Source organism: Neomonachus schauinslandi, chromosome 5 (assembly GCF_002201575.2).
Source record: "Neomonachus schauinslandi chromosome 5, ASM220157v2, whole genome shotgun sequence".
Lineage (NCBI taxonomy): Eukaryota > Metazoa > Chordata > Mammalia > Carnivora > Phocidae > Neomonachus > Neomonachus schauinslandi.
Genome location: NC_058407.1, coordinates 151,575,426 through 151,589,788, shown reverse-complemented (window position 1 = coordinate 151,589,788; position 14,363 = coordinate 151,575,426). Strand labels below are relative to the sequence as shown.

Below are 14,363 nucleotides of genomic sequence, written 5' to 3'. Positions count from 1 at the left end.
TGGACTACAGGTTCCTGTGAAGAACAGGGAGAGACTCACAGAGCTGGGGACACTGAAAGCCAGTCTTGGAGTGACATCTGAGAAATGACTTAGAACTGACTTCTCGTTCATTCTTTCTTTGGAGGCAGGATGGCGCAGCTCTGAGGAGCTGGGCTTTCAGAGTTAAACACGTTAGCATTTTTGTCCTGTCCCAGTCACTCTTCACTTGTTTACCTAGGGTGATTCACTTTCTTTCTCAGAGCTTCAGCTTTCTCATCAGGAAGATAGGACGATGATAGTACCCACCTTGTAGGGCTCTGGTGAGGATAACAAAGGAATACATGTGAAGTGCTCAGCTCTCAACCATGATAATGACTCAAGAGTTGGCAGCATCCATATTAGCTATTGTTACCATCCAGTTACGCATTCAACAAGCATTTATTAAGCACCTATTGTGTGCATGTGCTTTACATACGGAGATGAATTTGATAACCCCAGAGGTAGGTTCTCTTGTGCCCATTTAAAATAACCTCATTCGGGGCGCCTGGGTGGCTCAGTCGTTAAGCGTCTGCCTTCGGCTCAGGTCATGATCCCAGGGTCCTGGGATCAAGCCCCACATGGGGCTCCCTGCTCCGCGGGAAGCCTGCTTCTCCCTCTCCCACTCCCCCTGCTTGTGTTCCTGCTCTGGCTGTGTCTCTCTCTGTCAAATAAATAAATAAAATCTTAAAAAAAAATAAATAAAATAACCTCATTCACAGGAGGAGGGGTGCTTGGTTTTCCCAGACAGTTTTAAGTCCTTAGGGATTAAGGTATCAAACTAATCCTAAGAATTTCCTCCCTCTTCCCCCAATACCCAGTACTGCGAGGCAGTGTGGTGCGGTGGCTAGGGGAAGCATTCGGTGTGGGCTGTCTAGGTTTGAATCCCAGCTCCTCAATGACATATACACCCCTGGGCAAGTTACTTCCTGGCTTTATGCCTCCTCTTTTCTCATCTAGAGACTGGGATAGTAATAGTGCCCACTTCGTGGTTACCAGGGAATTGAAAGTTGAATTTGTGTAAAAGGCTTAAGGCAGAGCCTGGCACACAGTCTCAAAATGGTTAGCTCTTCTTCCTGGAAACACCTGGCAAACTCTTCCACCTCTCTCAAGTTCCCCCCAAAAGCGCCCATCCCAGTAGGCACCCCTTCTCGGTGAAGCCCTCTCCCCGCCAAGCACCCTTTCCATCAGTGCTGAAGAAACAGTATGGATGAATACTGTTAAGTGGTTAGGAGGGCACCCTGTGCGGATTCAAACGCCAGTGGGGATGGGGGTGGGAGTCTACCTCACTGCACCTCCGTCTCATTTGTGAATTGGGGACGACTGCAGCGCCTCCCCCAAATAGTTAGGAGTCAACAGCAACAACGGAAACATTTACTGAGTGCCTACTCTGGTCAGGCGCTGTGTTCGACATAGAGTGAGGAAGGCAGAGGACAAGGAAATGAAATCATGCTTGCGAAGTGTTGAGCACAGTGCCTACCGGATAAGGGCTCAGCACGTATTGTACACCACGTGCTACGAATGAAATCTGACGGAGGTACAAAAAAATGTGCACCTGTTCGATTTTCACGCAAAAGATGTACACAGACGCCCATTACGCCTTGTGCTTATTACTTCCACGTTCATTTCTTCACGTATCCCCACAAAACAGCCCTGGAGAAGAGGCAGGACAGAGATTTTATGCCATTTTTAGAGATGAAAAAGACAGACGGAGGCGCTGGGAGTTAAAAGGCTGATAAACTGGCGACTGACAACGGCAGACGGCTGGGCATTTTAAAAAGAGAACCAGCGGAGGGCAATGTTCCACTTCGAATCCCTCAGTAGCAGAGTGGGCCCCAGTTCTGTGGCCTTGGGGGTGGGAGACCGGTTTGGGGGGAGGACTCCAGGCCCAGGGCGCCCCAGCCACGCGGGCGGGCGGGACAGGGTGGGCACGCCCGGGGGCGCTCGCTCGCGGGCACGGAGCTTTGAGCGGGCAGAGGCGCGCACGGCGCGGGCGCGACGCTGGGTGGCGCTGCTGGGCCGCCCCGCTCCAGACCTGTTGAGCCCAGGGCGCAACTCGGGCAAGGGTAGGGTGAAGGGGCGCTCCGCTCTCTCCGCGCGCCCCTGCGGCCCCGGCCACAGCACGTTCCCGCCTCCCGGCGCTCTAGGCCCCCACCTGAACTTAAAGCTCCCATTCATTTGACCTCTGCGTTCCTCGCCGCAACAGTTCTAGGCGCGACGGGTGGGGCGGGAATAAAGTTTTTCCAACCCGGACTGGGAGAGGGCTGGATGGGGAGGACCCTCCCCGCCCCAGACTCCACGGCGGGCAGGACCGTACCCCCTCGGTTTCAAGACCGTTCCGGGGGCTCTGCTCTCGGTAGGTGACGGCCCCGGTGCCGACCGGATGGGCTGGCCCGCGCACCGCCCCCTCCCACCCCTTTCCCCATCCCCTCCCCCGCCTCTGGCGCGCCCGGGCCCCGGCGTCTCCGGCCCCGCCTGCGCCGGGGTCGCTGCAGTCCCCGCGGCCGCCCCGGCCTCCTTCCAGCCAGGGCAGCGCCTCGGGGGGAGCGCAGGACAGCGAGAGTGGCCGAGGCGGGGGCTCTGGGCGCCCCAGCTCCCAACCTGGGAGGCGGCCCCGACTCCGGGAGCCGGAACGCAGGGAAAGGCAAGGACGGGGCGGCCGGCGGAGGGGCGGGCGCCGCTCATCAGCCACGCCAGTCACGTCTGGGGCCACCCGGCTGCCTTTTTCTTCCTTTCCCCCCCCCTCCCCTGTTGGCGAGGGCAAAGTGGCCGTGGCGGCGCCATGCCCGGGCCGGAGTGAGTGCGCGAGGGCGAAAATGGCGTACATCCAGGTAGGGCTGAGGCTGGGGGGCAAGGTCCGCGGTGCGGGTGGGGGGTGCCGCGCCCCCTCCGGCCGTGAGCGCGCGGAAGGGAGGGCACATGGCTGGGCTCCCACAAACTTGCTTCGAGAGAAAGGGTGCCCGAGGGCACGCAGCCTGTGCAGCGGCACGGGTGCGACCCAGGATAGGGGGCTGGGGACCCCCACACCTGGGGATGAAGGGCCCCTGTGGACTCTGCCCGCGCGCCCTGGCCTCCTGGGGAGGGAGTGGGGGTGGGGCGGACTTTTCTGCCCCCATCCCCTCCCCTTGCACCCCACCCCAGGGGAGGGGCCGCGGGGAGGGCGGCCCGGGACGCGCCAGCCGCCCGGCCCGCCAGCTGCCGTTGCCGTGGCGACGGCTCTGGCTAATTGGCCGGCGGAGCGAGCCTGAGGCAGCTGTTCCGGCCAGGAGGGACAAGGACGTCGTCTCTCCCGGGCACTGGGTGCTGAGGGGTGGGGGACATACTACAGGCGCGCTGTTGGTGGGGGCGGGAGCAACCGATCATTTTCGGCCATTGCATTGGGGTCTGGGAGTTGTGGACCCCCATCACCTTGAGGAAACTCTCACAAGAATCCTTGGACTGAAATAATTTCCAGGCATCCTTTTTGGGGGGAGGCTGCTTGATTACGAGACCTTTCCCTTCAGTACAAGGCAGGGAAGTGGCGACAGGTCAGCGCCAAGGTCATGCAGTCAGACCTGCAGTCAGACCCGTTGAGCTGCTTGCTTTCTGGGGTTGGCTCCTCTCTGCCCGGCAGAAAAGCCTACAGGTTCCCACATCTAGGGTGCATCTGGGCTCACTTCTCTCACCCTCAGCTACAGCCGAGGGGGCTGCTGGTTTTCTGGTTCCCCACTGGCTCACATCTTGTCCTCAGACTTTTCAGCCTGGCAGGAACTCTGTGCTCTGTCACCCGTCTTATTCTCCCCATCCCTCTGGTGGCTTAGATTTGCACCACTGGCTTCTATGGAATCTCTAGATCCTCTTTTCAAGTTCAGTGAAGGTCATATTTTCTATACACTTACTGCAGGCTGAATGTCGTGGGGCTATTCAATAGTCACTCAACAAACACTTGAGTGACCACCTATGTGAGCTCTGGGGATACAGTTGTGAAAATAGCATAGTCTCTGCCCCTCAGAATGCACAATCCAGTGAGAAATACACAATATTAGACCATGCTTCTGTGGGTTTTAATAACCACCTTCAGGACAGAGATTAGTGACTTGCCCAAGGTCACACAGCTGCTTAGGGGTCGTGGTGGGATCGAAAAGGGAGATGGTGGGGATCAGTGGGGGATTTGTTAAGCAGCTAAAATGAGACTGGCTTGGTGAAACTGACTTTCCTTCTAGAACAAGGTATGAAACTTTTTCTATAAATGTCCAGATAGTACATTTTTTTTCTTGGAGCGCTACATGGTCTGTGTCATAAATATTCAACTCTGACTATGGCATCGAACGACTATAGACCATAGTAAATGCATGGGCGTGGCTGTGTTCCAATAAAACTATTTGTGGACACTGAAATTTCAATTTCATATACTGTGTGCTAGTCAAGAAATATTCATTTTCTTTTGGTGTTTTCCCAACCATTTAAAAATGTACAAACCATCCTTAACTGGAGGACCATACAAAAGCAGGTTGTGGGCTGGATTTAGCCTTGCAAGTCATAGCTTGCCAACACCTGTTCTAGAATATCTGGATTCTTCTTCTTCCTATTTCTTTCTGGCTTGACCCGGTGATCCTCTCTCCGGTCAAATACATGAACCCAGTGGACTCCATGTGAAGAAAGACTTAGCATGCTGGGAACATAAAAACATCTTCCCTCCCCTCTTTCTCTTCCTTGGTTTCTCTTTGCTCCCGGACATTCATCTTATACCTGGGGTTTGAGAAAGGATTGGGCCCTACGGTGGCCTTTGTCTCTACTCATGTGGTTTTATAAACAGTGTCTTTTGATCACCACACACCTAGGAAATGCTTTCCCTCTATGGAAAGAATGGGCATGGACTGTTGTCCAAGGAAAAAGTAGCCCTTTATCCTTGCACTTTATTGTAAGCATTTTCAAGCACTTCCTCATGTAAGTGCACGAGGGCATAGCTTTTTGCTACTTTTTCACTGTTGCAGCTGCCAGGACAGTCTCTGATGCCTAATAGGTTCCAACTGGTCTTGACAAACCACCTTGTTCTCATAAAGCCACAGAAAGAATGTAGATATTTTGCAGCTGGGCAGCACACACAAGCATTTTTATAGTCAGAGTCCTAGTTTAGCCCTTCCACTAAAGAAAAGAGGTAACTGAAGTTCAGAGTGGCCCCCTGACTTACCCAAGTCACATGATTGGCTGGTGGTGAAGCCAGCACTAACACTTACCCGCTCAGCTCTGCGTGACCCCCAAGCATCTTCAGGTCTTGCTCTGTGTGTGGTTCGAGTTTTGCTTTTGGAAGAGTCTGTGATTAGTGCCCGAGACTTTCTTTCCCAAGCTGCAGCCATTCCCTTATCACTTCAAGGATTTTGAATTTTTCATGAGCTGTGTACCACTTGTACTATATTTACTTAATACTTTTTCCTATAAACGGACTCCCTTTCTTTTTTTAACTTAAAATCATATGAAAAGGAAACTTTATGTCACTACCATAATAGAAAACGAGGATCACTTGGTATAAACAGAAGGCAACTGGAAAAATAAACACAATGATAGTAATGCCACACGATTAGTTATGTCCAAGGCTCTGAGCTGAGGTCTGTTCTCTGTTTAAAAAGGAAGAGGGGATGGGGGCGGGGTGGGGCGGGAGTTGTACAAGTGTTAGAAACATGTTAACATGCAATGGTACCAAACTGAGACCTCCTCCTTGAGAGCGAGAGAATTGAAAAAGAGGATAGATAACTTTCTTCGTCTTGATTCCAAATTCTGAGTTTGAGTTCATCCCGGGGATTTATCCCAGGCTGGGATGCGGGACTCCTAATCTACCTGGTTTCCTTGGCCCATTCATTCCTAAGCCACTGCAACTCTTCCCTGGCAGAGGGGGAGGGAGTCCGTGCCTTGGGAACGGGTGAGAAGTCCTGATGGGAGGTGGGGCTGAAAAGGGAGGTAGCCCCACCCCCCACCCCCTCCCAGGCCCAGATTATGGCTTCCTTCTCTGCTCCCTGTGTTTGTGGGTGGTCATATGAAACTCCCCACCATCACCATTGGAGCAGAATTATAAGGTAGGGCCCCTGGGAGGGTGGGGGGGAAGCCAAGTCACATCCCCTGTGCGTCTGCCTGCGTGTTAGCTAATCATGTCCTTTTGGGTTGGCTTCATGGCTATTTCTGTATAGGAAGGTTTGCTCTTCTGAAGTGTGGCTGCATTGGATAGAATGACGATCTATCCACCCGGTCTGATTCATAACAGCATACGGTGCAAATCAAATCGAAATGCTAAAGTTTCCCATTTATTCGGTGTTGGTTAGCCAGGAGGCTCCCAGCAGCCCCGCAGATAGCACCTTGTTAGGGAGTCAGCTCCCTTCCCAGGATGGTAAGTGGAAAGATGCAGGGCTTTTTTTTTTTTCTTTCTTTCTTTCTTTTTCTTTTTTCTTTTCTGAGTTGCTGGAATATTGCTAAACTGGTCTTGTCTCTCTTTTTGTAACCCTCTCACCCCCGACGCCCCTTGGCTTCTTCGTGGATCTCTAAAAGGGCAGTTGGAACCTTTAAACGAGGTGGGTTAATTCGATGATTCCTTTGGTCTGGTTTCTGATCAAGAGGTGCTTGCGTTTCATTTCGGAGTCTTATGTGGGGCTGTGGGGCTGTTCAGTATTGAACAATGACTGGATGTTTAGAATGGCACGGTTTTGATGCCTTTCTATGGAAGGAGGGAGATCCCGATGAAGAGGAGACACTTGTAGACAGGCTAGATTGCTCTCCCCACCACTGTCCTTATTCCGTTTGGTTACCTCTGTTTACTTTCGTGTCACTGAGATGATTTTTTTTAAAAATCTTTTTTTGCTTTGCTTTCAAGAAGACAGAGTAATATTCATTGTGTTTCGAGAACATATTGTATAGCCCTCACAGTGTTGTATAAACCACCCACCTGTCAAGAAAGACACTCACATAAACTACCAGAGAAAATACCTGCAAATGTTTTGCTCACTATTAACGGCTCCAGCAAGTTGGTGTTTGCCATCTCTGTGCCTGCAGTTGGTAAATAGAAACGGAAAACATTTTGTTCTAAGTGTTCAGCAGCAGGGACAGACCTCCTGAATGTCCTTATTTCTCAGCGGGGATCGGCTGCTTGTAATTTTCGGGTGTTTTTCCTTTTCCTTCTCTCCTCCCCTCCCACCTCCCCTCCCCCCCACTCCCCCTCTCCACTGCCCACCTCCCCCGATGGCCTCAGGGTTTTCTTTCTAGAATCTCCGATCTGCTACTGTGCAGATGGACTTGCAGGCACTGCTGTGAGAAGTGCTATGAGTCCAGCTGTTGCCAGTCGAGTGAGGATGAAGTTGAAATTCTGGGACCTTTCCCTGCCCAGACTCCTCCCTGGCTGTAAGTAAAACTGCTCCGAACTTCCTTGAAAGCGATCTCAAGACGTTTTCTTGGCTCAGTTTGTGCGAGGGGGTGCGGGCAGGAGGGCTCGGGGTATGAAAGGGGGAGACGCTGAGTGTCCTTGGACCTCTTTGCTGCCGACGGGGACCTGCTCTGTGCCTCTCATTTTGTTTGGCAAGCTGGTGGCCGGGCTCTAGCTTAGCTAGGTCCCCCTCAGTTCGTCTGAGACTCGGAGGGTGCAGTGTTAAGCCTGTGCGCGCTTTTAATCATGTCGAGTGTCGTTCCAAGTGGAAGAAGAGATCTGTGAGCATCTGCATTCTTCAAGGGATGTCGAAATTCTAAGGATGGCCATCCAAGTCAGTATGACCCACAGTCCCAGCACCCGACCCAGTGCCTGGCACAGAGTCGATGCTCAGTGAAAACTGCTGGATGGTTGGTAGACTGCATGGACAAACAGGTGCCTTTTTGCCGGTCTGAACAAGGACTTCAGACCCGGGGAAGCAGAAAAGCACCTCCAGGCTCCATCCTGTCCTCCAACGCTGTTTATGTTCTCTCTGGCATCTTTCATTTTATTTCCAATTCGTGCTCCTCCCGCGCCTGCATACATCTCCATCTGCCAGTCGCTCAGATATTTTGGGAACACAGTTTTGAAGCTTCTCAGCCACGTGTCTGGTCCACCTCTCAGTGGCTAAGAGAGGAGCGTGGCCAGAGAGCCTGGGTTGAGTCTAGAAGGCCAGCGCCTAGAAGGGCCTGGCCACCAGTGAGTCCAGCTCTCCTGCGCAGAGCGGGAGGCCCCGAGAGGGCGGGAGGCAATGCAAGGGCCCACAGCCAGAGCCTCAGGGGGAACCCAGTGCTGTTCCAGCTAAATCTTTGAGCTGAGATTCTGGAAGTCCATGATATCCCCTTTCCCTCCAAGTTGGGGGTCATGTCTCAGTCCTCTCATTTGCTCTTCTTAGAAGCAAGCATCGAATATTTCCATAGCACAATGGCTCTATGTCAGGCCCTGTGCCTTCAGATCCTGTGTCTCCTACTTTTTTCTAGTTCTGTGACCTTGGGCAAGTAGTTAGAGCTCTGTGCCTTGATTTCTCATCTGTAAAATGGGGATGATAAAAATAATAGGGTTATCTCATATGGTTGTTGTGGTGACTGCCAGAATTAGTACACAGAAAACCCCTACAAATGCTTGACCCCTGGTTGGCAATCATAAACGTAAGTGATTCATCTTACCCTATTTGGTCTCCGTTTCCTCATCCGTAAAGTGAGGACAGTAATAGAACTTCCTTTATAGGGTTGTGGTTCCGAGTAATGAGATGTGCACATAACATGCTTCACAGAGTAGTAAGTATTCGTTTCTGAATTTGTAGGTATTGATGGAGATTCTTTAAACTGGTGTAAAGACAGTGTTAAGAAATGTTTTCATTAGTCACGGGTTGTAGTCTGAGTCCTGCAGGTATGCGTAGAGTTGAGATGTTTGGTGAATGATCGAGAGATCATTCCCACTGTCCAGTGCCCTGTGTGGCAGAGGTTGGCTCAGCCCATCTGGTGTCTTGAAAGCCATGCTCAGAAGAGTGCCAGCTCTGCGAGGGTGGGGTTTTTATCTGTGTTGTTCACTCCAAAAAATTGTTATTGACCAACTGACAAACTTACAGGCAGAAATTGAATCCTGAAAGTGCCAGTCATCTGGTTGAAAACTTAATCTCAGTTTCTTTGGTAACTATTTCTCGAGTATGCTTCATGTGCCAGGCACTGTGGGATGCAGAGACTACATAGAGTCCGATTACTGTGCTCAGGAGATTTTAAATCTAGTACAGGAGATAAGGCAGGTACATAAGCCCAGCTGCCCCCGAGAGTTGTGCATTCACACCCTGCACACCCATATGACAGTTCTGCCTAGAGTCTCATTATGGAAAAAGATATCCAGGGACAGTGGTTTCAGGCATAGCTGGATCCAGGGGTCAGATGTTGTCATGGGCATGCATTTGTGCCTTCTCCCCTTCCCTCTCTCTCTGTTTCTTCTATATTGGCCTCATTCTTTTTTGGGGGGCAGGGAGGGGCAGAGGGAGAGGGAGAAAGAATCTTAAGCGGGCTCCATGCCCAGCTTGGAGCCCGACGCAGTGCTCAGTCTCACAACCCTGAGATCATGACCTGAGCTGAAATCAAGAGTTGGACGCTTAACCAACTGAGCCACGGAGGCGCCCCTTTATCGGCCTCATTCTTAAGCTGCTTTCTTCTTTGCCTCAATAGCAGCAAACAAACCAGGATGGGCTCTCATTGCTCTGATTTGGGTCATGTGCCAGTCACTTGAGCCAGTCACTTTTGTTTGGAGGAGATGATGCTAGGATCATGCCTGGATTGTCTGACCATTCTGGAACCAGGGAAAGGGTCATTCCCACCTGACCCACATGAACCGAGCTAGCAGACTAGGGGTGGGCAAACTTTTCCTAGAAAGGGCTTAGTCTGTCACAACCATTCCTAGACAGTGTGAAAGCAGCCATAGGTGGGACATTACTGAGTGGGCGTGGCTGTGTTCCAGTCTTACTTCATGTACAAGATCAGGCAGCAGATTGGGCCCCGTAGTTTGCCAATCTTTGTAATAGACAGTTTGCGTGCTGTAACCAGAGAGGAGGGAATGGACCTAGGTTGGGCAAACTCCACAGTACCTAGGAAGAGTGGGGGGAGTCATGGAAAATGAGCCTGCAAGCTCAGGTCCTGTAGGGTCTTGAATGCCAGATCAAGGAATTTGAATTGGCCTCTGAACCAGTGGAGAATCGTGATGGACCCTGAAAATCCTAGTCAGGTACCTGTTTGCCCCAGATACCCAGATGTTGAGTATCACGGGTGCATGGCCTAGGTTCTAGCACTGAGCTGGAGGACAGTTGCACTTTACCCTGGCTGCTGACCCATTGTGCAAGTGGGGGACTCTTTCTGGGGGCCAGGGGTGGGGACCTTCTGGGAAGACACTTATTTTGGTTTTGCCACAAGCAGAGAAGAGGGCTGGAACCTTCCCAGCACGGCCAACACACCACACAACACTGGAAGGCCCCATTCACCTGGCGGTTGTTATGAATGATACCACCTAGAGCTTTGCAGTTGAAAGCCTGAACAACGGTACATGACTTTCTGTGCTTCTCAGGATGAATATCTTGAATCCTGGGTAGCAACTTAGTACATTTTTGGCACTCAACATAATGCAAAATGTTAAGAGAAGTCTGTAAAGGGGAGGCGGGTTAAATCATTCAAAAAGTGAATTTACAGCTTGTGCTTTCCCCAGATTTATTTACCAAGTGGGCAGTTGCATGTTATCAAACAGACAGGGAGTAGAAATGTCAAGTGTCCAGGCTTTGCAGTGCTGTTCCTACTGTGACATTTGAGCTAAGAACCACAGGACATGCCTCTCTGTGGGACGGCCTGTGGCAGATGAGCCAGTCCTTTGTGTGGGGGATTTTAGGGGATACATCATTAATTGTCAGATATGCTCCTGTCATTTGGGTCCCCCAGCTTTCCTTGGCTGGGCTGGACTGGTGAAGGTCAGGAAAACTATATACAGTCCGACTGGCTCCTTTTGGAGCGATGCCAGAAAGACTAAAGTCAGGTCATTTCTTTGTCCATCAAGCGTGTATCGAGGACCTACTGTATACACAGCTCCAACAGGCCTCATAAGGGATACCCAGTTCTGTAGTTTAGGGCATGCTGTTCGGAGTCTGGTATTGCTGGACTTCACTGGGAGTTGAACAGTGGTGCAGAATAATTATCCATCCCATCCCCACCCCACCAGGCTTCCCTTCCACGCCCTGCCCCCCCCCATCTGTAAAGGGGGTGAGGCTTGTTAATAACAAGTACACTCTGGATTGTTTTAAGGATTAATGAGATGGTTCAGACAGAGCATTGAGCACAGTGCCTGGCACACAGTTGGTGCTTAGCACCTGGTATCTTGGATCAAGATAAGTATAGATCGCCCCATTAAAGAGTGTACCCTGCTGGGGGGGGGGGCGGCAAGATATGCACTCAGATCATTTTGAGACAAGATGAAATCAGATAAGAATGACAAGAAGGGTGAATTCATTCATTCGTTTACTGAGAAAATAAACGAAGACTCCACACGTGCCACATGCCATGCTAGGGCAAGGTCGGCAGTGGTGAACGAGAGACACTGAGCAAGGACTTAGTGTCAGACGCAGAAGATAAGCCACAACTAAAGATGAGTTATGTGCATTGTTGGAAGAGGGAAAGAAGGGCTGATGGGGTAGGAGGAGGTGATAGGGACAGGGTGGGGCGTCTCTGAGGAGGCGCTGTTGAGACTGAGACCTGACTGATGAGAAGGAACCAGACAGGAGATGGAGACAGGAAGAGCATTCCAGGCAGAGGGAACAGCATGGCTCAGCTCAGTGTGTTGGAGGAAGGGCTGGGAAGCCCGGTGGGTGCAGAGGAGTTAGGGGTGGCTCAGACATTGTCCGAGAGGACTCAAGCGAGGCTTCAGGGGCGACAGCACTTAAGCTGAGCCCCGAAGACTGGATGGGACTTAATAGGTTGGAGGTGGCCGCTGCAGTGACGTATGGCCGCGGCCCTCCAGGAAACAGGCATGCAGGTGGGGGTGCCCGAGGTGGTTCCACCTTCTTTGGAAGATGCTGCAGCTTTCATTTAAGGGAGAGAGAAGAATGAATGATACAGTATGGCTGCATTTCTGTGCCTTCCCCTACTCCCCCTCCCCCCATTTCATCTGCTGCGTGCACCTTTTACAGACCAGGAGTGGGAGGCAAGCAGGGACTGGGCATTCCCCCGCACCCCCCCTACCCCCCATAACATGCCCGGTCTTGTCCTGGCTGTGACCCTTACATTGCTTTGGAAGAACATCAGATCCGTCTCATTTCATGCACAGGATACATCTAAAGACCTCCTAGAATTGGAAACTTGCATTTTTCAAGACTAGCTTATGCACAGGCTTAAATGTCAAGCTGGGTAGGGGTTGGGGGTGGGGGATGTAGTCTCAGAAGGTATCCATCTACAGCCACAATTGCTTAGGGCTGAGTCAATAGCAGCATCCATCTCCCGGCCACTCCGCCAGCTTTTTTCCCCACCTCTCCCCACCCCCCCCCCCAAGCATCCTTACCTAGCTTTTTGGAGATTGGGGGATCTTAAAGATTGTTATCATGCCAGCTAAAATGTATTGAGCACACACCTACTATGTACCAAGAACTGTTCTAAGCATTTTATATGTGCTAACTCATTCAGTGTGGAGAGCAACCATCTAAGGTGGGTACTATTATTATTCCCATTTTGCAGATGGGTAGATGGAGGCACAGAGAGAGGAAGGGCCTTGCCCAAGGTCACCCAGCCAGGGTTCAGACCAAGAGGTTGTGCTCTTAATTGCTACCCTGTATCTCCCCACCCCCGACCCAGTGCTTTTTCTTCTTTTAGTATTTTTCATCCTCATTGGGAGCACATTGAATCACGGCGGCTGCTGATTTTTAGCTGTTCCTTCACATCGAACTATTGCTCTTAAGTCATTGATTCTCAGGGCCATTTTGTAGCTTTAGCCCTGGCACTCAGAACTCTCGAGTTGACACTGTTATAGGATACTTTTAGAAGATGCTAAAGTATAGACACAGTGAGGGTTGAAATAGCAGGCCGTTTCCCACCAAAAGCCACTTGCAGAAGTTCATATGGGTATAGACAACCCTGTGGTTCCTTCCAGACTGATTGACAGGTCTGGGCTTGCCTTAGCGTGGCGCCTCCATGTGGCAATAACCTGAATAAGTACATATCCCTCCCCACTGTCCTTGACAGATTGTTCTAAATCAGAAAGTCCTTATATCATTTCTCATTTTGTGCAAAAAGTAAGGCATTATTGAGAGTCTAGGGCTGCCACACTGATTCAAGTTTGTATTACTGAAAGTTGTATAAACTGGATCTGAGAGCCGTTTCGTCGTGGGTCTGTCTTCCCAGGGGCGGGGATGCCAGTCCCTAGAGATTTTTTGACAACCATTGAGACCTCTTCCTTTCCTATAGGATGGCCGGCCGGAGCAGTGACAAGGACGGGGATTCCGTCCACACAGCCAGTGAAGTCCCTCTGACCCCACGGACCAACTCCCCAGATCGCAGATGCTCATCCTCAGACACGTCAAAGTCTACGTACAGCCTGACCCGAAGGATTTCAAGTAAGCATCTTTGCTGTGACTGCCTAGGGATCCTCACGAAATCCTGTGCCATTCCACCTCCATTCACAAATTAAAGTCCCATTAGCCAGGTCCCCAGGACAAAAGAAGAGAGCTGGTTTTCCCAGACACTCGGCAGCATCCCCAAGGAAAGATGTGAGGGAAGGGCTTGTCTTCTGGGGAGGGGGCAGAGTGGGATGACAGTCCAGGCAGGAGACAGGATGATGGAGAGATGATAACCGTGTGACCAGAGTGCGTTGCACCTGATTTCTGCTGAGTTCAGCCGGAAGCAGTTACTTGATCGATTTTTCTTTTTCCTGATCACAAATTTCATTGAATTGGCTCAGTTGATTGACGTGGTCAGCACATTATCATTTCAGACCCCAAAAGGTGGGTGTTCCTGTGTTGTATGGCAGCGCTTGCAAATTCAAGTAACTTCAGGGGCCAGGTGGGTTGTGTCCGTGAATGAGTTGGAGAGGGTTGGACAGAGATGAGACTCGTTCTAATGCAGTGACAAGTGGCAGCTGACTCAGCCTCAGTAACCGGGGCAGGGTGGGGACTGTGGCCATTTGGGAAGCCAGTGCCCCACTGAAAGGGGCAGTTGTTACTCAGCTCTTGCTGGGCGGGGGCGTGCGAGATTGTGGGCTCCGTATTGCCTGCCCTTTCTAAAGAGAAACTGGCGATCTGGGGTTTTATATGAAACTTCTTTAGCTTTAAACCCAGACAAGATGTATCTCTAGGTCAAATAGGGTCCACAGGCCCCCCAGTTGGTCCACTCGGATGTACAGCATCTGTCTTTGACCAGATGGCATGGTTTGGGTGGGGAGGGAAAAG

The 14,363-nt window shown here is 51.2% G+C and overlaps 1 protein-coding gene across 2 annotated transcripts in view; it reads left to right on the top strand.

Annotated features, from left to right (window-relative positions):
- Window positions 1–2,310: 2,310 nt before the first annotated feature.
- The window catches only part of SYT17 (synaptotagmin 17), a 77,255-nt gene continuing 65,202 nt past the window's right edge, over window positions 2,311–14,363 (top strand). The window contains exons 1-4 of one of the 2 annotated variants that reach the window (XM_021698112.1): window positions 2,832–2,846; window positions 6,537–6,554; window positions 7,229–7,377; window positions 13,384–13,532. In XM_021698112.1, the coding sequence (XP_021553787.1) occupies window positions 2,832–2,846; window positions 6,537–6,554; window positions 7,229–7,377; window positions 13,384–13,532 (331 nt within the window). Of the gene's footprint in view, window positions 2,372–2,831; window positions 2,847–6,536; window positions 6,555–7,228; window positions 7,378–13,383; window positions 13,533–14,363 lie in introns of those variants that run through there. The other variant, XM_021698113.2, reaches the window with a different exon arrangement.